This window comes from Ahaetulla prasina, chromosome 1 (assembly GCF_028640845.1).
Source record: "Ahaetulla prasina isolate Xishuangbanna chromosome 1, ASM2864084v1, whole genome shotgun sequence".
In the NCBI taxonomy this organism is placed as follows: Eukaryota; Metazoa; Chordata; class Lepidosauria; order Squamata; family Colubridae; genus Ahaetulla; species Ahaetulla prasina.
In genome coordinates this window covers 119,598,402-119,625,495 of record NC_080539.1, presented here as the reverse complement: position 1 = coordinate 119,625,495, position 27,094 = coordinate 119,598,402, and the positions used below count along the sequence as shown (strand labels likewise).

Here is a 27,094-nt window from a genome sequence, read left to right as displayed (position 1 = left end):
GGCCGAAAACAGCCTGTTTTCCAACTTCCTGTCCCACCGGAAGTTGGCAAACAGACTGTTTTCGCCTCGAGGACCTTCCCCCGCCCGGACTCCTAGAGAGGCCCTGGAGGCTGGGGACAGCAAAAAATAGGCCTTCCCCACCACCACCTGAGGCCCTCCGGAGGCAGATAAACTGCCTGTTTCCCTACTTCTGGTGGGCCCAGAAGGCACTGAGCTCACATGTCCACTGATAAGGCTACGCCTGCCACAGGTTCGCCATCATGGCTATATATCATCTTCAGATAAGATTATATCCCCTTCAAGCCAAGCTCTACTCTTGCTCTCTTTATGGCACACCAAAGTTGTTTTCTTGCAAGGGGATTGCCATTATGTTCTTCCATTTTTTTCCATATGGCATTATCTTTTTTTCATGCTTTATCCCATATTTTCTGCCATATTTTTTATTACCCAGTCTAACCTAAAATTGCAACTATGCGAACACTTTTATCTTTGCAGGGATAAACTGCAGGGAACAGCTTTGGTTTTAACTAGCCTTCTAAATGTCAGTAGGTCTGGCAAATGAAATTTCATTAGGCTGATGCTGCCATGGGAAAGTTCTGCTAGTGCTTCCCATCATCAACCTAACCTCTTTAAATTAAGGAATCTAGATAGGGCTTGCCTTGTGCAGACAGAAAGAGGATAGTTACAGCATTGAGAAAGAGACCAGCAACGAACTGAGGAAATTGCTATAATTTAGTGGGTCGAATTATCTGCATAATCTAAAGAATTGATGAGCATAAACTGCCTAATAACTGCATGTGATAATTTCATGCTCTTGCTTGAGTTTTCAAAAAACTTTAAATACATTGCCTTTTATATAATTCAATGTAATACTGCAGCTTCTCTTAAAGCAAAATTGTAATCTATTTTTCAGCTATTTTGACATGCCTGATATGCAGTATGCTACTCAGGAAAAACAGCAACCTCTGGTTCCAATACAAAATTCCCAGTATGCTTATGGTGTCTCAATGGATTCAATATCTTCATCTACATTACCAACTTCATTTAGAAAGGTAAGATTCAATTAAAAGTATCCGTACTACATTTTCTGAAATAACTTGTTTTAACAGAAACAAAAAGAAGACATCTATTTTTTTAAATTTGCATAATACAATGTACAAAAATTCATTATTCTGAGTTAGATATACAGGAAATTTTAAAAATGTTTTTTCTATTTTTTCGCTATAATAAATTATTGTGATAGATTTAGATGGAGGAATATTATCCATCTAATGTCTATTCTTATTCAACCCCATGAAGTTAATTGATTGGGTTGGCTTAAATCTGTACTGTAAATTGGAAAACATTATTTTTTGTATTCATATTATCTTATTCATATAAATATGTCAGACAGTAAGAAGGCAGGAAGAGTAGCAATTATTTATCTTCTAGTATGGAAACTGAGTGTTCGTAATTATCTTAGAGGTAAGGTTGTACAATAGCTTTCTTGTCACGTTTAATCTTCACATAAATAGTATCTGTATCATAGGCTGTGAGCGGAGCCAAACTGACTAGTTTGCTTTTTGTTGGAAAATTAAGTCATAAATATAATAACAAGAAGACTGCATAGAAACTAATTTGTAGTGCTTTTCAAAGGCAGTTCTTTCAAAACAGAAGATAGCAGATCAAATGAAGCATGCAGGATAAAGGGTTGATTCTTTCACTGGAAGCTCGTCTATATATGTATCATCTGCCACTTTACGGTACAAAAACCTGTATGGCTTGGTGAACTGCATTTTTATATTATGCATGTCTTCAGCTCAGAACTAACAGGAAGTGGGAATTATAAACATTTAAGCAGTTGTTTTTATGGATTGAAGATTCCTACCTTGTTCATGTCATGCATATGTACATCATATTGATCTGGAATATAGAAAATGGCATCCATGTCTTTGCAATAATAAGAGACATTTAATATGAAGCTTGTTGTGTGGAACATCTAAACAGGTAAATGCTTTTCAGAATATTTTGGTAATTGGGAAAGACTTTAAAGATGGACTTTTACTTAAGAACACTTGGTTGGATAGCAAATATATTTTCTGTTTCTTTGTTTTTTCATGCAGAAGGAAATTTTTAACTTAACTGTATTTATTATAACACAATTTACATGATCATCAATTGATTGATTGATTGATTGATTATGAGCCATCGAGTCGTTTTCAATTCCTAACAACTACATAGATAGATTTTCTCCATAGTGAACTATTTATAAACTGATCTTTTAGATCTTCCAACATTGTACCTATTGTCACTTTAACTGAGTCCATTCACCAGGCTACTCTTCATTTTCTTCTCTTTCCTTCCAACTTTCTCAGCATTAGAACCATTTCAGGAGAGCTTGGTCTTTGCACAATGAGTCTGAAATAGGAAAATTTGAGTCTGGTCATTTGTGCCTCAAGTGAGAACTCTGGTTGATTTATTTCATGATCCATTGGTTTGTTTTCTTGGCTCTCCACAGTATTCTCAGGAGTCTTCTCCAATACCAAAGTATCCAAAATGTACTGGACTATAAATCTACAGTACATTTTTCATATTTTGGGCTTTTTTAAAAATATTGTGACTTACTATAAGACTTTGTGTGTATCTTTCTATATTTTAAAAATATTTGAATTATATTTTAATAAGCAAATAAAAAATAACACAAGGAAAAATATTATCCACCAAAGCCTAGCCTCAAAAATGGCATAAAACACATTTTAATTCATTTATTAAAATTTATTCTCATTTCAGTTCATTGTATTATATTGCTGTAATCCAAGTTTAATCTTAGATATTCTACTTAATTTATTTTCTTATAGCAAAAGTGTACCACATAATGAACATTACTTAACCCTTTTCTATTTTTAAAAAATTTCTACGGCTTAAATAACGAGTGCTTAGTAGAATCAATTCACTAGATGGCAGAGTTTACTAAATGTTTGACAATTTCAGTTTTCCTTGTTATATCTTAAGGATTGTTCTGCTAAATTTTTCCAAAGCACATGATGATGAAAAGGTTTCTCCTTGATATGCCACCTCACATATAACTTTTTGCTACCTTGGTGATATTTCCAGCCAAAATATTCTTACCTGAAGTTTTCTTTCTACTGGTCAATAAGCCATATTTTGCAAAGCTGAGTTGAAAGTAATAGAAATATTTGATTATTAACATGGTAGTAAAACATGCGGAGCATGGCTTCTTGCATTCTTTTCAACTCCTTAATAATGATTCCACTTTGGTTCTCATGATCAGAGTTATTTGGGCTATTTTGGATTAGTAAGCAGCATTTCTATCTGCTGCCCAATTATAAAAGAGGGAGCATTTTCTGGATGTTTTCCCATTTCCATTGGGCCAAACAGAGTAATTTTCAATCTCGAATTTTCTTTTGCTGGCTTCATCTCTCATATCAAATTTGATGTTGTGCTATTCAGACACTCATTGTGCTATCTAAATAGACAAGACAGACAGAATTCTTTTGTAACATTCCATTAAGTTAAACAGAAAACAAAATATCAAGAATGATCAGGCATGGGCATGTAATATTTGACAAGACTGGAGTTAGAACTAACTATAGGTTGTGTTTTGATATATGAAAGAACAAAATAAAAACTGAAATGTTGCATTAATTTAAAATAATCAACTAAAAAAAAGCAACTTTTATCATAAAGACAGTAAAATCAGAACTACAGCAGTCAGTCATATAAAAGTCAATTAAGTCCTGTAAGAAGAAATTCAGAAGCATGTAATTGCTCAGCCCCAGAGTTAGTCTGCATTTTTGTTTGATATGTATGTAAGGTATGCGTTTATTTATTTTAGAGGGCCACCCAAATCCAGTAGTATATAGATGGCATGCAACGTCAAAAGCAACAGAAATCAAAATAGTTCCTGAAAACAGAGAAATAGCTGGATAGAAAGAGGCAGTGTCACGGCTTCTACATTCCAGTGCTGTTTCATCAAAAGTGGAAGATCTTCAGAAATAAGCTGACTGATCACTAAAGATATCTTAGAACTGCTAAAGCACTAGCAGCTCTAAAAACAATTTTACATAACGTGGAAGCTTAAGACTCTTAATATTAGGAGAAGAAAATCTGGACAGATTCAGGAGCAGCCTGGGGAATCATTGGTTAGGATTTCATTGGAATCTATGAATAGTGATGGACTTTTACTTAAGAACACTTGGTTGGATAGCAAATATATTTTATGAAACAGTTGCAAGCATCTAATAGAGTTTAATTTGAGTATATGCTGTTTCATTCTATATATCAGTGATGGCTAGCCTTTTTGCAATTGCGTGCTGGGGGTGCGGGGTGACACCCATAATTTTATGTGCCCCGCCCCTGCACATGTAACCCCGTTCTCCCACTCCTGGCACACGATGGGCAGGTAGGCCCATTTTTCTCTCTCACCTGGCTCCAGAGCCTTTCTAGGAGTCGGGAGGGTGAAAATCCCCGCCCCAGGTCCTCTGAGGCGAAAACAGCCTGTTTTCCAACTTCCTGTCCCACCGGAAGTTGGCAAACAGACTGTTTTCGGCCTCCGGAGGACCTTGGGGGGCAGAGTGGGGAAGGCTCCCCCCGCCCCCGGACTCCTAGAGAGGCCCTGGAGGCTGGGGACAGCAAAAAATAGGCCTTCCCCACCACCACCTGAGGCCCTCCGGAGGCAGATAAACTGCCTGTTTCCCTACTTCTGGTGGGCCCAGAAGGCACTGAGCTCACATGTCCACTGATAAGGCTACGCCTGCCACAGGTTCGCCATCATGGCTATATATCATCTTCAGATAAGATTATATCCCCTTCAAGCCAAGCTCTACTCTTGCTCTCTTTATGGCACACCAAAGTTGTTTTCTTGGCTCTCCACAGTATTCTCAGGAGTCTTCTCCAATACCAAAGTATCCAAAATGTACTGGACTATAAATCTACAGTACATTTTTGATATTTTGGGCTTTTTAAAAAAAATTGTGACTTACTATAAGACTTTGTGTGTATCTTTCTACATTTTAAATGCGTAATTAAACATCAGAACCTGAAATTCCAAGGCGATAATTCTACCCAATTAATTTACAAATTTTAATATACTGCATTCTATGTGTAAAAACTATAGTATTTCTGTTACTTCTATTTCTGTTCAGTATTTCCAGCACAAAATGTCAGATATTGAAAACTATTTGTGCAACCTTTATAGTTCATAATGAATAGTGATGGAAAGTGAATAGTGAATTCTGCCCTCTGCCCTCAAGTTATGATGGAAAACTCAATTGAAATAAAAAGTAGCTTGGGGCTCTATATCTTCTAATGTCATCTGTACCTGAGAAACAAGATGAAAAGTAGTTTGCAACCAACCAAACATCATGACTCTTTTAATGCCAAGAGAACAAATATATTTTATGAAACAGTTGCAAGCATCTAATAGAGTTTAATTTGAGTATATGCTGTTTCATTCTATATATCAGTGATGGCTAGCCTTTTTGCCATTGCGTGCTGGGGGTGCGGGGTGACACCCATAATTTTATGCACCCCATCCCTGCACTTGTAACCCCATTCCCCCATTCCTGACACACGATGGGCAGGTAGGCCCATTTTTCTCTCTCACCTGGCTCCAGAGCCTTTCTAGGAGTCGGGAGGGTGAAAATGGCCTCCCCCCCGCCCCCAGGTCCTCTGGAGGCCGAAAACAGCCCGTTTTCCAACTTCCTGTCCCACCGGAAGTTGGCAAACAGACTGTTTTTGGCCTCTGGAGGACTTTGGGGGGGCAGAGTGGAGAAGGCCGTTTCCCCCCCCCACGGACTCCTAGAGAGTCCCTGGAGGCTGGGGACAGCAAAAAACAGGCCTTCCCCACCACCACCTGAGGCCCTATGGAGGCAGGTAAACAGCCTGTTTCCCTACTTCTGGTGGGCCCAGAAGGCACTGAGCTCACATGCCCACTGATAAGGCTACACCTGCCACAGGTTCACCATCATGGCTATATATCATCTTCAGATAAGATTATATCCCCTTCAAGCCAAGCTCTACTCCTGCTCTCTTTATGGCACACCAAAGTTGTTTTCTTGCAAGGGGATTGCCATTATGTTCTTCCATTTTTTTCCATATGGCATTATCTTTTTTTCATGCTTTATCCCATATTTTCTGCCATATTTTTTATTACCCAGACTAACCTAAAATTGCAACTATACGAACACTTTTATCTTTGCAGGGATAAACTGCAGGGAACAGCTTTGGTTTTAACTAGCCTTCTAAATGTCAGTAGGTCTGGCAGACTTCCCTACAAATGAAATTTCATTAGGCTGATGCTGCCATGGGAAAGTTCTGCTAGTGTTTCCCATCATCAACCTAACCTCTTTAAATTAAGGAATCTAGATAGGGCTTGCCTTGTGCAGACAGAAAGAGGATAGTTACAGCATTGAGGAAGAGACCAGCAACGAACTGAGGAAATTGCTATAATTTATTGGGTGCAATGTGCTTCTGGCTATACTTTATTATTGTCTACTATCTAGCTTTCTTTTTGTGTATACTGAACTTTCATCAACTTGTATCAATGACCAGAAATTTGTGGTCATTTGTGCATTAATAAAATATAAATATAAAATAGAGACGTGGCCAGCATCGCGGGCGAGATGGTCGTAAACCCTCCGGGTAAAGTCTCCGAGGTTTGCGCCAATATTCCCCTGCCCAGGGGGTCTATCCAAACTTTGGATCGGACCATAGCTGCCTCGAAGGGCCAGCGAAGAATGGGGGAGCCGCCGGAGAGAACAGGGAGATGGCAAACTCCCCATAGCTCTGGATCTTTTCCCCGACCAAGCGGGGAAGAATGCAGCGACATAGTCCATCATGGCAGCTGCACCAAAGCCGCAGTGGCCACAAGAGCGGGCAGGAGAAAGAAGCATCAAGAAACAAATGGTTGAAGTCGGGTGAGTGATGATCTCATGAAGAAAAAATAAGTATTTAAAATAGGCACAAGCTTTGGGGGGAACTTGTAGATTGGCGGCTAATTGAATAAAAAGTGAAAGTGAAAGTCAATTTGGAGAATACACATTTGAGAAGTGAAAGAGAAGATAGGGCTTGGCATGGAAGCAGAGCCCCATTTAAATAAAGAAAAGGAAAATAAAACTTTTTCTAACTAAATAATGGTTTAGAGATTCTTGGAAGTCTTAACGGATCATATTGGAAACTAAAGAAATAGGAGAAAAAAGTAAAAGAAACTATTGAACTGTTTTTTATGCGAATATCTCAAATCCCTCTATTTTAAATTTATGGAATATTAAAGATATTAATAGGACATAAGAATCTGGAAGATAAATAAATACAATTAAGGAAAATCTTGGAAAATTGACCTCCAGATACCAAAGCATTTGAGAACAAAGGAACTTTGTCACCAAAATGGCTACTTATTATTTGTGAGCTGTAACTGTTTCAAAAGGAGACATCTAGAGGCAGAGGAAGATAGCTAGAGGATTGGTGTTGCTGGGACTACACAACAGCTTTAGAAGAGAGTTTCAGATAGTGTGTCTTTGAACTATAGAAATTGAATTCCCTATTTAAACAAGAATCCAGAAAGTATGCAAGAATGGAATAGCAGACTATTCCCCATGGAGAAAGTTCTGTGGGTGTGGGCACACAACATTTTTTTTGAAAGGAACATATGGCTGCCTTTATAATTAGAGGCAGAGGAAAATAGCAAGAGTCGAATAGCTTTCTTGTGACTATTCCCATGAGGTTTGATGTCGTTGGGACCACACAACAGTTTTAGAAGAGATTTCTAGATGGTGTGTCTTTGGATTATTGATTTAAGCAGAGAATTCCTTACTTAAGAAGAATTCAGAGGCAAAGAAAGAAAGTAAGAATGGAATAGTGGACTATTCCCATAGAGAAGGCACTGCTGATGTAGACACACAACATTTTTTTGAAAGGAACTAATGGCTGCTTTTAGAGTTATGTTAAGAAATTTATTTTAGAAAATGTTAATATCTATATTAAAATATGAGTGACAACTATGATAAAAATAATTGAGGTTTTGGGAAATGGAGGGAAAAATACTAGAATAAATTGGGATAAGAGGGAAATGAGTGTTATTATATTGAAGAAAAAAATTCTCTTTTTTTGTTCTTACAAATAAGTAAGGTTATGAAAGGATTTGATAAAACTTCTAAGGAAACAGTTAATATTTTGGGGAAATAATTGGGGGAAATAATTAGTGACTACTCTTGCAAATGTTAAATTTTCTGTTTCTTTGTTTTTCACGCAGAAGGAAATTTTAAATATATGTTATTGATTCAGAGGCAGAGGAAGACGAAGGGAAGAATGAAATTGTCTATGTGATCTCTGGGCAGTTTTAAGAAAGAGATTTTAGATAGGATGACCTCTGATTAGTAATGAAGATACTGAGAGTGGTGAAATTTTAAAATGTAAATAGAATTTATTAATGATGTTGAAGGGAATTAAGCACGGGGACTAGACTTCATTTAAATATTTTCCCGAATGGGTTAAATTTGATTTACCTCTATAATCAGATTGTGTGCAAATAAATAATTGAATTTAGAGAAGGAGGAAAATACATTGTATTAGAGTATAACTTAGGTGAAACTTGATATATTTAAAGATGTACCTGACCAATAATTTGTTCACAATTATTTTTTTTATTATGCTTGTAAAAAAAATAAAAAAAAATTGGCAAAAAAAATAATAAAATCAAATAGGTAAAGCTGAAGGTAGTGTATTTAATGATGATATACTTATAGGTAGTCCTTGACTTATAACCACAGTTGGGACCAGAATTTCCATTACTAAATAATGCAGTTGTAAAGTGTGATGTCACATGATCACATCACTCAGCAGTGGTAATCACAGCAATTCCCATTGCCGTTGTTAACCAAATTCCATCAGTCATTAGCTGAGGACCTACCCCACCCCAATTCCGGGCTTGGTCCCTCAAGACTCTCCCTCACCTATCCACTTCCCCATTTCTACTTTTTGGTTGCCCTGCACCCTGCCTTGCAGGGCAGTAAGTTGCCTCAGAACTGAGTAACTCTGGGGCTGCTTGTCACACTACAGATCAGAGGCCTGTTGATGCGCCACAGATCTGGGACTGCAAGAAACCCTTGAATCTCAGCGCAGTGCAAAGTTGCAGGCAACCTTAGAAACTTCAGCCATCCCAGCAATACAGCAGAAAGCCACAGTACCCAGAAAGCTCCAGCCACTCCAGCAGCACAGTGCAAAGCCAAAATGCCCCTGGATGCTCCAGCTGCATGGGGCAAATTCCAGTGACCTGAGAAGCCCCAGCCGCCCAAATCGTGTGGTGCAATGCCACCCTGGAAAACCTCAACCATCCCAATCTAGTCCCAGCCACTCTTGACACCCTGCACTCTAAAATTCTTGGCACTTCAGCTGATGTTCACTGACTTCTTGCTCGTGCTGCTGTTGAGGCATGCCCACCCTAGCCCTTCACAAAGCAACTGCTGGCCACATGAGGGCATCATCCCCACGTTTCACAAGGAAATCACCTTCATGGAGGAGTTAGGTGGTTTGCAGCACCCTGTGCAAACACGCTGCCAAGCATCTGAACTTTGAACACATGATTGCAAAAACACTCCCAAACTCCCACATTTGGAGGTGACATCAAGCATTAATTACAATTCACATCTTGTGATTGATGAGTGAGCAAAAAAGCTGGTTGGGGAGCAGACTGTTTTTCCAAAGATAACCCAGATTGCCAGAAAGGATTACTTCCTGTGCTGAGAGGTATCTAGAGTTCTTACAATGCTCTTAAAATTCAAGCATTGCTCGGATGGACTGACAATTAAGATTCTAGAAATGATTCAGAATGATTTAACAGTAAAGCTTTCTAGCTTTTAATAACATGGTTAATTCTTCTAAACTATTGTTAATATAAACACTTTACTATACATGTAAACGTTATGCCTCACATTACATTATTATACATTATCTTTGATTTGTGGGTTGAACTATTATATTAGGTTTATGGAATGATAATTATATTACACTATTATATATTAAGCAACATGTTATTTATTAAATTATACATGTAAGTAAAGCTATAACATTAAGCAAAATTGTCCATGGGGTCGCGATGGGTTGGATATGACTTTGCAACAAACAAATAACATTAAACAAGCTATGCATTTAAGATATACATTTAAGCATTATTTTAATACAAGAACTTGTAGATTGGCTAATTGAATAACAAGTGAAAGTGAAAGTCAATTTGGAGAATACACATTTGAGAAGTGAAAGAGAAGATAGGGCTTGGCATGGAAGCAGAGCCCCATTTAAATAAAGAAAAGGAAAATAAATTTTTCCAACTAAATAATGGTTTTATAAAAATATTTTAATTTCAATTGTGACAAGTTGAGGCATAGAAGCAAACGCACAAGAAATCTAGAGATGATGGATGGAACTCTATTTTATTTATTTATTTATTTATTTTATTTGATTTTTATACCGCCCTTCTCCCGAAGGACTCAGGGCGGTGTACAGGCATAATAAAACCGACAATACAATATACAAGTTTAAAATACGATTTAAAAAACTTATTTAAATTAGCCCAATGATTAAAATTTACCATACTAAAAAACCCCGTTTAAAATTAATAAATTTAACATTAAAATCCCAATTTAAGCCAGCCGGATAAAAGATGAGTCTTGAGTTCGCGGAAATGTCCGAAGGTCAGGTATTTGGCGTAAACCGGGGAAGCTCGTTCCAGAGTGTGGGAGCCCCACAGAGAAGGCCCTTCCTGGGGGCCGCCAGCCGACATTGTTTGGCGGACGGCACCCTGAGAAGTCCTCTCTATGGGAGGCGTCGGGTCGGTGGGAGGCGTGTGGTAACAGCAGGCGGTCCCGTAAGTACCCAGGTCCTAAGCCATGGAGGCGATTTAAAGGTCATAACCAACACCTTAAAGTGCACCCGGAAGGCCACAGGCAGCCAGTGCAGTCTGCGCGGGAGGCGGTGTTACATGGGAGCTACGAGCTCCTCTATAACCCGCGAGCTGCATTCTGGACTAACTGAAGCCTCCGAGCGCACTTCAAGGGAGCCCCATGTAGAGAGCATTACAGTAATCCAAGCGAGGTAACAGCGCATGAGTGACTGTGCATAAGGCATCCCGATCAAGGAAGGCGCAACTGCGAACCAGGCGAACCTGGTGGAAGGCCCTCCTGGAGCGGCCGTCAAATGGTCTTCAAGCGACAGCCGATCATCCAGGAGGACACCCAAGTTGCGCACCTATCCTTTGGGGCCAGTAACTCGCCTCCAACAGCCAGCCGCGGCTGCAGCTGACTGAATCGGGTGCCGGCATCCACAGCCACTCCGTCTTGGAGGATTAAGCTTGAGCCTGTTTCTCCCCATCAGACCGTACAGCTTCCAAACACCGGGACAGCACTTCAACAACTTCATTGGGGTGGTCGGGTGGAAAAGTACAGCTGGGTGTCGTCAGCGTACTGCATCTCACCCGAAACCACTGATGATCTCACCAGCGGCTTCATGTAGATGTTGAACAGAAGGCGAGAGAATCGACCCTGTGGGACCCCACAAGTGAGGCCCTCGCGGTCGACCTCTGCCCCCTGTCAACACCGTCTGCGACGGTCAGAGAGATAGGAGGAGAACCACCGATATCGGTGCCTCCTCCCAATCCCCCAACCGGCGCAGCAGGATACCATGATCGATGGTATCGAGCGCTGAGAGGTCTAATAGGACCAGGGCAGAGATATCCCTGTCCCTGGCCCTCCAGAGATCATCCACCAATGCGACCAAAGCTGTCTCCGTGCTGTATCCGGGTCGGAAGCCGGACTGGAGCAGGTCTAGATAGACATCTTCATCCAGGTGTTGGGGCAGCTGTCGCCACGGCACTCTACAACCTTCGCAACAAAGCGAAGGTTGGAGACTGGGCGATAATTACCCAAAATAGCTGGGTCCAAAGGGCTTCTTAAGGAGGGTCTCACCACCGCCTCTTTCAAGCGGCAGGAAAACCCGTCCAACAAAGAAGCGTTGATAATCCTCTGGAGCCAGCCTCGTGTCACCGCCTGAGTGGCCAGTACCAGCCAGGAAGGGCACGGGTCCAGTAAACATGTCGTGCCGTGAAGCCTCCCCAACAACCTGTCCACGTCCTCGGGAGCCACAGGAGCCTCTATGCAATTAGACTAACCTCATTCCTGCTACAATGTCATGATTGGCAGATGTCTTTCCCACCATCTGGTAAAGCTATAACATTAAGCAAAATTGTCCATGGGGTCGCGATGGGTTGGATATGACTTTGCAACAAACAAATAACATTAAACAAGCTATGCATTTAAGATATACATTTAAGCATTATTTTAATACAAGAACTTGTAGGGTTTTTCATTTTGTTGCAAACGGCATATTTAGTCTTCTCATGTATCATGTAGCTTTAATATACTTTAAGATGCTTCTATGCCTAAGTTCTTCCTTATTAATGAGATTCTAGTTTAGAAAAGTAAAACTATTTTCAGCACAATTTTCCATTCTACCGAGTTTCATTTATCCACAGGATATACAATAGGTGTGGTACTGATTTGTTACATATCATGTCACATACTAATGTGATAGCCTGCATTAATATCATATTATTTGGTATTACGGTACTTATTTTGTTTGACCAAGAACACCATTTTATTAAATGGTTCTAATTGAGATGTATTTTAATAGCACTTTTAATACAAGTAGTTACAACCATTTTAGACAATGCCCTAATTATAGCTCATTGGGCGCTTGCAATATTTTTTTTTCCCAGGGCATGTTTGAGTCATGGCCTTCATCTCAACTCCACCCTATCAGTGAGAAAAGCTTAAGTCATTTTTAGTTGTATTGGTATTTAAATAGTGTTTTTCCTCTAAGAGCAGCATTCAATAATATCTGCTAGCATGCAGAATTTGTTACCTTACGCAGACATGAAGTTAGGTGACCATAGTGGGTGTGTCTTGCTATTTTAGGCCGATGTGTGGATGCTTCCTCCTCTCTGATTCCTTTAGATCTGCAAAGCAGTGGTCCTGTGCTGACTATTTGCAGATGGTTTCTTGCAACAAGGGCACGTCTTTCTATACAGGTAGTCCTCAACTTATGACAATTGAGCCCAACATTTCTGTTGATGAGACATTTGTTAAATGAGTTTTGGCCCCATGTTACAGTTAAGTGAATCACTGCAGTTGATAAGTTAGTTACCCGGTTGTTAAGTGAATCTGGCTTCCCCATTGAGTTTGCTGGTTAGAAGGTCGCAAAAGGGTATCGCATAACCCTGGAACACAGCAATGGTCATAAGCATGAACCAGTTGCCAAGCATCTGAATTTTGATCACATGACCATGGGGATGCTGCCAAGGTAGTAACTGTGAAAAGTGGCCGTAAGTCATTTTTTTCATTGCCGTTGTATCCTTGGATGGTCACTAAACAAACTATTGTAAGTTGAGGATTACTTGTATAGCACAATATCACATGTGGATATCATCATTTGCCAGCCTTTCAAGGTAGGCAAGATTAGGCAGGCAACATCCTAATTCACACAATATATAAAAGCAGGTAGACAGGAAGCACAGTCAGACTTGTAAGATTCTGTTACCATAGCCAACCTTAATACAAGTAACACTTTGCAGTGTTCGTTTCTCATCTTGTTTTGTAGGGCTAACAACAGGAGTTGCTAAGAGTCTTGCAATATATTTTCCTATGTTAGCATCCCCCATCTCTGAGTCAAACTTACATTCCATCACTCCATTTTATAGAATGGTAGAAAGTGATGGTTCATAAGAATTGCACAATAATACTAGACTAAACAATACAAGCATTATGTAAGCGGTGTAAGATGAGGCAGAAACGGCATAACAGGTGAATGATGGAATTTCTCTTTCTTTCCCCTCTCCCTCTCCCTCTCTCTTTCACATACACACACATACAACCACACACACAAAATAAGGAAAATAAAAAAGGTTTGAGATCTTAAATAAACCTCCTGCTTGTGATTCAAATCCATTTGTGAATCCGAATAATGGTTTTATAAAAATATTTTAATTTCAATTGTGACAAGTTGAGGCATAGAAGCAAACGCACAAGAAATCTAGAGATGATGGATGGAACTCTATGCAATTAGACTAACCTCATTCCTGCTACAATGTCATGATTGGCAGATGTCTTTCCCACCGTCTGGTAATATGCTGAAGAAGGAGGACTGCAACAGTGGAGTGTTCTACTATCATGCACTGTATATGAATAATCAGAGTGGCACCATTCAGCAGCAATTCAGGAGAGAGGCAACAAAAACAGAAAAAGGATTTGGAGCTGCTGGCAACAAATTCCATGTTGATAGTTTTTGTCAACTCAAAGATAGTGGATCACATTTTAGCTTCATGGTGAGAAAAGACCCTTAAAGGAGGCATTGTCTCTTTCATACTTAAGGAATGTCACTTTTAAAACAATATTTGTAATTACTTGTAGATGTTGCACATTTTTTATTTGAAGAGTAAAAGAAAAATATTTCCTAATTCTCAAAAAGATATAAGCAAATTACTTGATGAACCCTTCCCTGTTCGAGGCGAGCCCAGCCACCTGCAGGACTCAACTAAGTTTCAGCAGGAGCTTGAGATTGTTCCTGAAGGCCTGGTGCATTGTGCAACTAAAACTTTAGTTACTGCTTCCAATGATAAGACAGCAGAGGATTTGGATCACGTCTTTGTGGTTTTTCCTCTGCTCTCAAGGCTTTCCTTGTTTTACAAAAGAGATGAAGGAGATAAAATGGAGAAGAGACACTTAAGAGTGGTTCTGGAGAACCAACAAAGAGTGAATCTAATTAAGCACGAGCCAAACTGTTTAAAGGCATACTTTATGACACTAAGAGCAGCACTGAAAACATCACTATATTTTCACTCTTATTGCATCCACAGCCAGCCATCCAAACTGCTTTATTTTGAGGAACTTGGTTCCTTCTCGACAAGGCAACAGGAGAGATTCACTTGTAGGACCCCTGTGAGGATTATATCCTAGGCATCTATCAGATAATTTGAATTCACTCACAACTTGAGTTTGATCATGAGTCTGGTCCATGGAGTTAACTGAGACCTGTTCTTGCTTGGCTACTTGGGAATTTGATCCTATTCATCTTGAGAAAGTACATAAGTTTGTTAGGTTATCAACTAATTACCGTATATACTCGAATATAAGCCGATCCGAGTATAAGCCGAGGTCCCCAATTTTACCCCAAAAAACTGGGGTAAACTGGGGACTCGAGTATAAGCCGAGGGAGGGAAATGAGGCAGCTACCGGTCAGGGAAAGCCTCCTCCTCAGCCGAGAAGGCTGGCGGCTCCCCGCCCGCCTCTCACTGCACCGGCAGGGCTTCGCTAATGCAAAAGCCCGCCAAGTTTGCACCATCCGGTATAATGTGAAAAAAGAAGAAAAAACCTCGAGATAAGTCAGATATACTCGAGTATAAGCCGAGGGGACGTTTTTCAGCACAAAAAACGTGCTGAAAAACTCGGCTTATACTCGAGTATATACGGTAGGTAGGTTTCCTGAGGGCTGACATACAGTTGTCAAATCAGCCTTGAGATGTGGCAATCCTGCCAATGCTTAAGGAGGCAGTAGTTTGGCCCCTTATAAAGAAGTTTCAAGAGATTATCCATATTGGACAATTTCTGTCCTGTCTCCAACCTCCTTTTTTGGAGAAAGTTGTTGAGAATATGGTTATACTGAGGCGTTAGAGCCCTGGGGTCTCTTTTAGTCAGATCTGGTGGAAACTGATGGGGATCATAGTATCTTTCTGACCAACTGTACACTTTAGAAATGGAGGGGGGGGCATGGTGTTTAAGTGATTTTTCTTCTTAGAAAGAAGATTGATACAGTCGAGAAAAAGAAAGAACTACAATTGAGACGTCCCTCTCCATAGGAGTTCTTTATCTAACTTTATTGGCAATGGCACATAAAATAGTGCCATTTAAAGAAATTCCAAGTTCGATTCTGTATGGTTTCTTTATAGTCTCTGTATGGTCAGGAAAAGTCAATATCAAGACTAAATCCAAAATTGTTCCAGATTTTAAAGTAAGATTGAGGAACCTGTGATCCTCCACCTATTGCTAAACTCCAAGATATTGATGCAACTCCCAACCAGCAAGATCTCTAATGAGGAATGCTAAAAAATGTAGATCAACAACATCTGCTTGTTGAACTGCCCCTCCTTTCAAGATTCTAATCATTATTTTGATATAGACATGTAAATGAACTGGAAAGCAGTTAATATAAACAAGTTGCCCTGTTTCATTTAATAGAACTGCAGGTGCAACAACAAAAACTTTCAAATATTTTCAAAGGCAGACCATGAATTCATTAAGCTGATACAAAGATTTTCTTATCTAAAGACTTCACTTTACAATATCTAGACCATGATTACACTACAATAATAAAATGATATAATTTTAGAGAATGAGCAAATCCAAGCAATAACTTTAAGGACAAAATAATAATAATTGTGAGTATGGGGAATAAAGCCAGTATGCAATACCAATGGCATAATGAAAACATTTGTAGACCTGTTTCATTTCACAGGAGAGTTGATATAACAGATTTGTTTTTAAAAATCTATAGAAGGATATTTATAAATAATTGGAACACTGGTTTTAATATCTTTATATATATTCTTATAACAAACATTTCTTCCTAAAACGGTTTACAAATGAGTCAAAGATAATTAGACTTAAATAAGCTTCTCATCTACAATGGGTCCCTCAGAAGTGCTTTGTTTGCTTTCTACGATGACTCTATGGGTGTCCCCTCAGGAAGCTTTTTTCAGAAAAGAAATGGTTGCGAAGCTGGACTGTTGACCTATAGTCAGTGGTGAAATTCAGCTGGTTCTATCTGGATTGTGTGATCCGGTAGTGCCAGCTGCGGGAGGCTCCGCCCACCCACCTGGACATCATCACGTCCCGTTTTTAACCCTCTGTGCATGTGTGGAGGAGGCACGCATGAGCGTGTGCTCACCTTTGTGAACCAGTAGTCAAGGTAATTGAATACCATTCCTGCTTATAGTAAATATAAAGATAAAACTATAAACTTTTCTAAAGTTTTTAAAACTTTATAAACAAATAAACAAATGCTTTTTATAAACAAATGCTTTTTATAAACAAATAAACAAATGCTTTATAAACAAATGCTCTTTTATGTACACTGAGAGCATATGCACCAAGACAAATTCCTTGTGTGTCCAATCACACTTGGCCAATAAAATTCAATTCAATTCAATTCTATTCTATTCTATTCTATTCATAAAAAAAGAAGTGCTTCGTTCCCTCTCAGATGTATACAATTATTTATAAAGGATTTGTTCCAAGTAATAATAAACTGCAAAAGTCCCTTAGGTAAAAAGTGTGCACAATTTAAAAATAAGTAAAATGCGTACAATTCTAAAATAAATGAAAGGTCAGCACAGTAGGGGTCAGCCTAATCTCAGAAGGGGTGATATTCTGGAGGATGAATATGATGGCAGATGAATATCATGCTCAAGGATCCACCAGCTGACACTCCTTGGCTGACCCCACTGGTACACACAACATGCCTCTCTGTCAGACTGTATAGGAGGGGTAAAGTGTGGCCATCCATCCATCATTTATCTATCTATTCCTATGCATAGACATTCCATATAAGTCTAATTTTTTTTATTTTTTTTTATTTGCATTTATATCCCGCCCTTCTCCGAAGACTCAGGGCGGCTTACACTATGTCAGGCAATAGTCTTCATCCATTTGTATACTATATACAAAGTCAACTTATTGCCCCCCAACAATTTGGGTCCTCATTTTACCTACCTTATAAAGGATGGAAGGCTGAGTCAACCTTGGGCCTGGTGGGACTTGAACCTGCAATATTGCAGGCAGTTGCTGTTAATAACAGGCTGGATGATTTAGGCAGATATGTTATTTGGAAAAACTATAAGTAATGATTGGTCAAATAACCTCATACTCAAACCTTATTACCAATTCAAAGAACTTCCTGTTATAAAAGTCCTCCTTTTGAAAGGCAAATTGAAATGTGCTCAAACCCATATGTTAAGAACATTAGATGAAAAAAAAAGTTGTATTTTCATTGTTACCAACATGCTTTCTAGAAGAAACAACTGGGGAAAGGGGGGAAAAATCAGAAGTTTTTAGGTTTGTATTATTACTCTCTGATTAAAACCTTATTAAGTGTTTTGTTGCTGTACTTTTCCATTAATCTGGCTTCAGGTTTTTGATGCTGTTGCTAACCTGAAATAGCGGATAATCTTCACATCTGAGATTAACAGGTGGTAACTGGAAGGAGCTTTCTTGACTGCTGCATCTTATCTAGCATATCTTTCTTGGAAAATCTTCCATAAGCCTAATTTGTTATTGTTAGTCACTGTCAAAGTTTTTACAGTACTTTAAAATATGCCCAGGAATTTCTTCATATTGAATGTTTACTCTAATAATGCTATGTTAAGCCTTAGTCAGGTTCATTGTTTCATGCTGCTATTTCTCTTTCATGTTCTATCATTATTTGGTGACTGAATGGTGTGTAACCTGTGACACTCTAAAATGTTATGCTGAAAAGTGGCACATAATTGTCAGCTCTTCAAGGTAGATTAGATCAAAAACAAACACTGCAGAGATTCCAGAAATGCTACTTTATTGTTGTAGGTTATAATATCAAAATGTTAAAAGCCTGTCAACAAAATCAAGGTAGAATGATTTTGAGTTTTTTACTTACTCTTGTTTCAGTCTCTGCACTATGTAATATTTTCTGCAAATCCCCCCTTAGTGGTTGTTTCATACTTTTACTCTGAGTGATCTCTAAATTTCTTTACAATAATCAAAAGACAAAAAACATTGTTTCACATGTTCATTCTACTTCATCTTAGTAAAAACTTGTATAAATAAATATTTATATTTATATAATTAGATATAAAAGTTCAATGGAGATTTGAATGCATGTGATGTAAAGTTTATTTATATGTATAGAGAAAGTACATCCATTCTGACATGCCTACTAAATTGAGCATTAATATTTGAATTCCCATCAAATTTTTGGGCAAAGATGTGACATTCCAGATATTATGGAATAACAGGTCCCAGGATCACTCACTATTGGTTGGTTGGTCTGTCAGTCTCTGCCAGGACTGGAAAAGCATTTTTTGGAAAGGATGGAAGGATGGATTCTTCCCTCCCGCTCGGCATATGTAGATTTAGTAGACACTTTATATAAAGAACTAAAGAACCTCTTAATTCTAACTCTACTCAGTGTTTCCATTCAAGCAATTTCCTCTTTACCGTTACAGTAAGAGAGACAGAGGGACTTATTCAATCAATCAATCAATCAGAAAAAAGCTGGAAGAGGCTTTGGACATCTTCTAATCTAATCTCCTGCTCAAGCAGGAGATCCTATACCATTTCAGACAAGTGACTGCCCAGTCTCTTCTTAAAAACCTCCAATAATGAAGCACCTACAACTTCTGAAGGCAAGCTATTCCACTGGTTAATTGTCCTCACTGTTAGAAAGTTTCTCCTCAGTTCCAATTGCTTCTCTCCTTGATTAGTTTCCATCCATTGTTTCTTGTCCTGCCTGCTGGTAAATAGGTTTACCCCCCTCCTCTTTGTAGCAACCACTCAAATACTTGAATACATGGCAATGTATTCCAGTATTTGAATACATGGTCATAATTTAACAAAATAAAATGCCTTTTTCTTAGTTTCTTAGTTTATTTTTACTTCCTAATTTAATATAGTATTTTATTATAATATTTATAATGTAATATTTGTAATTTCTAATATATCTGGAATTCCCATGCGGTTCTCTGTCCAAGTCCTAGTTAGAATTAACACTCAGCTTCCTAGATCAGCCCATATTGTCTATGTGTTGCTGTAATTTTTGTTAGGGTTAAAGGTAAAGATGGGCAATCTATTCCAAATCTCACAAGTGATCCTTGCTCTTACAGAAATCTCTTCATTAAAATGGAACAGGCCATTAGCCGCCTTTTGTTGGGTTTCTTAACATTCAAGAATTTCAAAATTCATACTTCCAAACTATATTAATAACAGTGTTGTGTCCCATCCTTCAAGCCATTCTGATACTCTTCAGCAAAAAATAACAAAAAAAATATGTACACTGAGAGCATATGCACCAAGACAAATTCCTTGTGTGTCCAATCACACTTGGCCAATAAAATTCTATTCTAATTCTATTCAAAAAATAACAATGAAAGTAACCCACTGTGTAAAAGGGAATGAGAATGGGGTTAATCTGAGAAAATGACAAAAATTAAAGTATTTCAAACAATGCACAATCTTATAGCCATTCCCCTTTTTTACTTCCTATCCATCAACATACTAAGTTGTCAACTTTCTGTCAGCGTGGTTGCCCATTTCTATTCATTCATTCTAGTAAGAGAAAGCCCACAATTCTTTTTGGGGGGAAAGTGCTGAGCGTGAAGAATTGCTATAGGATCAGCATATATTTATTATATTATAAAACTAAAATGCCTTTTTAATTAGATCTGAAAACAACAAGTTATATGTGGAAATTCCTCAGATCCTGGCTACTCCTTTACTACATACAGTATGGCAACCAATGTTTGTACTGATATTTAAATTCAGTGTACAGTTTATCAGAGAATTTCTGTTTTAAATCTATTTGGGAATAAGGTAATAACAATCTGAAGTTAAACTTGGATGGGATTTTCAGAATTGACATGCAGTGTAAATTGCAAAATGCATAAAATATAGAACTTGCAATTTCTCTCTTTTAATTGAGGTTGTTGTAGAAGTTGGGATAGAGGCAGTCCTGATTAGGTAAATATTTCATTTCTCCAGCGCACTGCTTGGAGAATCCAAAGCGTGGGTTATTCTTCGTCTATTAGCTAGAGACATAAATTAATTTACATAGAGCATTTGTAAATTAAGACTAATAAGTTATTTTCTTAGCAGAAAATCCTTGTAAATTCAAGATTTCTGAGTAAATACATATAAGATAGTATTTCAAATAACTAATTATGTCATTCAATTTCAACCTCTTCGGTTGAATAAAAAGTGGTTTTTGGTTTCTTAAGCAATAAATCAATATTTTACAGTGGTATTACAAGTTCTGAATGTTGTCAATCCAGTCCATATAAAGTCAAGATTGCACTGCAAGAGGCAATTAACTGGTAAGGCTGACACTGTGATTCTTGGCAAGAGTAAATTTCTAATAAATTACAATATAGGCCTTAGGAAGAATTTCTTTAAAATATATATAAAATATATGTCTTCAAGAGCTATTTAATTTAATTTAATTTAATTAATTATTCACCTTAATTCAACTGAATCTTGCATAATCCATTGTAAATGGGAGAAATTTTTTTTTTTTTGGCCCCTGATAAAAAGAATTAGAGAACTTATCCCAGCCAGAATAGCATTCAGGGGATAAATAGGCTTTCAAAAACAGAGAAGTGTAATGTTTTAATACATAATAATTGTAACATATGACACTTAGCTTAATGTAAATAGTGCATGTATGATTATTTCAGAATGAGGATTCACTAACAATTGAGACTTCATGTATCCAATCTTTTCCTTTTCCTATTATACAGTACTTCATTGAACAAGAAATAAAACCCTTCTTTTCTTTCTAATAGCAGCCAGAGAACAATATTTTTTTCTAAGGAGACAAATCAGGCACTACTTGTTGAAAATTTTTATATATACTAAACATTGGGGATTTCAAAACTAAGAACTTGATTCAAACATAATACATTTCCAAATAAAATAAAAAAATAGAAAGATAAAGATCTTCATAATTAATCAAATGTTTATTATTAAAAGAGAAAAAGGCCAAGATCAAGCATAAACATTTTTTTCAAGCTGTCCATTTTTAAGAAGTCTTAAATCAGACTGAATTAAGCCACTTTCCAAAGTTACTTAATGTTAAATTTGTGCAAATTATTATTAAAATGAAGAATGTTTGAACTCATAGATGTGTGAGACTTTTAATAAAGGGAGGGATTCAAATTTGCTAAAATTGTTTTCATTTATTCCGTTATTATTAATATACATCCACATTTGCACACTTCATGTAACAACATAATGGAGATTTTAATATCTAGCAATTTAACTTAAGACCAGCTGTTTAATAATAAAACAAATACTTTGAGATATGTTCTTGCTTCATTTTTCATTTCTATTCTAAATATATTTAATTTTGAAAAAAGTCAAATAGTCATCATGTTTGTAACATTAATATCTGAAACTGTAATTAATATTGATAGACTATTCACCTTTTTTCTTATCTCTAAATATTCTAATTTATCTAATAACAAAATATACAGAATCTAAGTATAGCTAGTCCTTGACTTACAACCACAATTGAGCCCAAAATTTCTGTTGTTAAATGATACATTTGTTAAGTGAGTTTTGCTCCATTTTAGACATTTCTTGCCATAGTTCTTAAGTGAATCGCTGCAATTGGTAAGTTAGTAACCAGGTTGTTAAGTGAATTTGGCTTCCCCATTGACTTTGTTTGTCAGAGGTCCCAAAAGGGGATCACATTATCTTAGGACACAGCAGCAATCATAAATATGAACCAGTTGCCCAGCATCTGAATTTTGATCATATGATCATGGAGATGCTGCAAAGGTCATAACTATGAAAAATGGTCATAAGTCACATTTTTCAGTGCTGTTTCAGAGGTGGTATTCAGCCAGTTCGGACCGGTTTGGACAAACCAGTAGTGGTGACTTGCGGGTGGACCCACCTGGGAGCAATCCTGTCCTATATCACTGTGTTTTTGATGCCACATGCATGCATGGATGGCGCGCATGAGAGAATCGCTGTGTTTGATGTTGTACGAATTGCCATGTTTTCTGATGCTGCACACATGTGCGGACGCACATGCGTTCACATTTCTGGTGCTGGGTGAACCGGTTGCTATAGTATGTGAAGCCAACCTCTGGCTGTTGTAACTTTGAACGGTCAGTAAACAAACTGTTGTAAAATGAGCACTACCTGTACATCATATAAATATAATTGTACTGAAATGATATACTGTATCAAAATAGAGAATAATAGATGGCCTCTATAGTTTAAATTTAACAATATATTAAAGGACTGAGCTAGTTAACACTTTACAGGTGTATTTTATTTTTTATATATGACATTTATATATGTCATTTATTTAATCACATTTATGCATAGTCTTTCCTGATTTTATTAGCACAGTTACATTTTTGGCTGTATGTCATCATGTCTTTTGGTTGTTAGGGTTAGGGTTATTTACTATAAAATAAAAATCATAGTCATGGAATGCAGTCTGATCAGTCTGATTTAACATTGCAGCCACTCCTGTGCTTGCATTTGGTATATATTATGGTCTCAGCAGATGGCACTATCTGGCCCAACCTGTCAGCCTCCACTCCAATCTTCATATGCTTTGGAATGATTATACCAGTAGATAGAATGTAAAATGTTTATTTCTGTATTATAAAACTCTTTAGGAAATGAGATGTATCATACCACCGTACAGGGTAAGGGAAAGGAGCCTATTAAGAGTGTCGGCTGACATAACAGGGGGGAGGGATGATTAACGACTGAGTGTTATCAGCGCGCGTTTTTCTAACAGACACTGCATTCCTAAGATGACTGACATCTAGAGACCTGTGGAAGAAGATTACCACGAGGGGCTGAGAAGAAGCTGGCATTGGACCAAACCAGCCTGACCTCCTGGAGGAGGAGGGACAAATGGGGGGATATGATATGTTAGCCATATTTTGTCTCAGTTCCAACTTAGCTTGGCTGCTATCATGACTGTAAAAAGTAAAAGTACTTGTCTTTGTTCCGAATGTAGTCAAGGTGAATTCTTTCCTAATTATAGTCGGAGGTAGCCTGACATTAAGTTGGAACTCACATCATGTCTACCAACCAGGATTGCAATCGCAATACCGGGGAAGAAACCCAAATGTGATGGAAGGCCTGCTGCCGGCTGAGCTGGGGAGGCGTCCGGAGGAATTTTTGCTGACACTTTTAACCCTGAGCTGGAAGTTTGCAGAGCTCGGTGGATTGAACAATTAAGGCTGGAAGAGGAAAGGTGGGAACCAAGTGCCGAAGAGTTTCAGCCTGGAGTAACAAAAAGAAAAAGAAAGGGGACGGTGAGACTTTCGGATTGGCAGGAAGAGAGAGAGATAAGAGACAAACGCCAGCTGGAGGAAGCATTTCGTCTTTTCCGTGAGGTGAAAGTAAGGCAAGCTGTTCGCCAAAGGTATGAATCCCCTGTTCAGCCCTCCAAGGGGGGAGGAGAAGAGGAAGAAGAAATTACAAAGGGGCCAGTTAGAGGCGATTTCCAGGGCGGTGAGATTTCTGAAGAGCCGGGAAATCTCTCCCCAGAGGAAGCTGAATTGGATGGGGGCTGGGCGCCACCTGCTGACCAAGCAAGGCCGCGCAGGGGAAGGAAAGCCAAAATTCCCCCATATCAGAGAAATTTGATGGAAATGCGAAGGAATTGGGACTGTTCCTGGCGAAAGTGAATGACCACATGATAGACTGGGGGGAAGATTATTGGTCACAGGCAGCACAAGTGAGAGCTGTGACCCACAATTTGACCGGAAGAGCAGCTGCGTGGTATGTGTCGTTATATACCAACCACTCCCCCTTACTGCAAAACTACGAGCATTTTATGACTGCACTGAGGAGGAGGTTTGAGGACCCCCTGGCAGAGCAAAAGGCCAAGGGTCGATGAAACCATCAGGCAAGGGAGGAGACCGGTGGCTGATTATAACCAGGAGTTCAGTGATTTAGTTCCCTTGATGAGAGGGTGGTCGGAGGTGACCCTTGTGGACATTTTCAAAGATGGTCTGAATGGAGATCTCTACGAACTGTGTCGAGCCCGAGCCTCTCCAACTACGCTGTATGGCTGGTACACCCTGGCAGCAGAGATGGAAATCGAGCTAGTGAAGGACCGTGGCAGAAGACAGCGCACTGGAGGGCCATCCTTTGGCCGTTCTCCAGGAGGTACCTATAGGGACGCCCCTAGATTGGAGGGAGGAAGACCACGTTCGTCTGCGTGCTACAGATGTGGAAAAGAAGGCCACCGAGCAGCCGACTGTAGGGATAAGTTGATACCAAGCGCGACCTCTGGTGGTGAAAAGGAACCAGTGAAACCAGCGGCTAAGGCGCGTAAACCGGCAAAAGTGGGGGAGGGCGTTGCCAAGAAGGGCACGCCCATCAAAGAGGATGGCGAAGCGTCGCCCGATACTGACGACAGCAAAACCACATCAGAGTCCGATGAAGACCTTCTGGTGAGTTGGGCACGGGGCCCCTTGGACATTCCAGTCAATATACATGTACCCTCTTCGGGTAATAAGGGGGAACTGCTAGCACTACTCGATTCTGGATGCACTAGATGTATGGTCAGTCCCGAACTAGTAGAAAAAATGGAACTAAGATTGAGAACCCTAAGTAGGCCCATAGCGTTTGCCCAGTTGGATGGCTCTGTGGCAGGGGGAGGGCCCGCCCATTTCGTAACAGAACCCATAGAAATGATAATAGGAGACCACCGCGAAATTCTGAACTTCATAGTAGCCCCAGGAATGGACCAACCCCTGTTGCTAGGCCTGTCATGGTTGCGGAAATGGAACCCCCATATTAACTGGAGAACGGGAGTCCTACGTTTCCGCTCCAAAACATTAAAAGGGAAAAAGGGGGAACCCAAGAAGGGATCTACCGTGGCCATGCACCAGGATACGTTGGGGGCAATGATCGAACGGATAGACGGGAGGAGAGAATACCCAAGGAATACTGGGACTTAGAAGTCTTTAGTGAGAAAGCATCAGACGATTTCCTCCCCATAGGCCTATTGACTGTGCCATAGACATCCTTCCGGGGGTAAAGCTTCCAAAACCAAAAGCTTATCCCATGACCCAAAAAGAATTGGGTGAGCTACGCAAATTCATAGACAAAAACCTTGAGCGAGGGTTTATCCAACCGGCTAGACCTCGCGTGGCTGCGCCAGTGATGTTCCGGGAAAAGAAAGATGGCTCGTTTCGTCTTATAGTTGACTATAGGAACCTAAACGCCGTGTGCGCCGAAAACATATACCCCATGCCACTCATGAAAGATATGTTAGCACATTTAGCGAAGGGAAAATTCTTCACCAAACTGGACCTGCGAGAAGCCTACTACAGAGTTCGTATAAAAGAGGGGGATGAATGGAAAACCGCTTTCAACTGTCCACTAGGATGTTTCCAGTTTCGAGTACTGCCCTTTGGACTGCAGGGGGCGCCCGCAGTTTTTATGCAACTAATAAATGAAATACTCCATCAGCATTTGTTCAAAGGAGTTCTTGTCTACCTTGACGACATACTTATCTATACAGAAACAATGGAAGAACATATTAAATTAGTAAGAGCTGTTCTCAAAAAGTTATTATCTGCAGAACTATATTGCAAGCTATCCAAATGTGATTTCCATCAAACCAAAATAGACTATTTAGGATATCGCATTTCAGCTGATGGGTTAGAAATGGATCCAGAGAAAGTGAAAGCTGTCTTGGAATGTGCCCCCACGCACACGCAAGCAACTCCAAAGTTTTTTAGGATTCGCAAACTTCTATCGTCAATTCATCCCCTCCTTTGCTCAAATTGCTTTACCAATCACCAACCTCTTGAAAACTAAAGGAGACACGAAACCCAAACCATCATTACCTCTCGAATGGACAATGGAATGTCAGGCAGCATTTGGAAAATTGAAACGACTCTTTGTCCGAACCTATTTTAAAGCACCCTGACATGGATGTTCCTTTTGTAATACAAGCTGATGCAAGTGATGTAGCAGTCGGAGCCGTCTTGCTCCAAAACAATACTGTTGGTAAACTACAACCCTGTGCTTTCACTTCGCGAAAATTGACTGAAACTGAAAGACGATGGGCTATTTGGGAAAAGGAAGCATTTGCAGTTCATTGGGCTCTACGGACATGGAGACAATTCTTAGAGGGTTCAAATCATCCTTTTGAAGTTTGGACTGATCACAAAAATCTAGAAGCTCTAAAGACTCCTAGAAAACTTTCACCTAAACAAGCTCGCTGGTCTCAATATTTTAACCGTTTTAATTTT

General features: G+C 39.1%; 1 protein-coding gene across 1 annotated transcript in view; it reads left to right on the top strand.

Moving 5' to 3' along the window:
- CRYBG1 (crystallin beta-gamma domain containing 1) overlaps positions 1–27,094 on the top strand; it is a 154,156-nt gene that overhangs the window by 51,834 nt on the left and 75,228 nt on the right. The window contains exon 2 of the mRNA XM_058174462.1: positions 914–1,052. Within this exon, the coding sequence (XP_058030445.1) occupies positions 914–1,052 (139 nt within the window). The remainder of the gene's footprint in view (positions 1–913; positions 1,053–27,094) is intronic.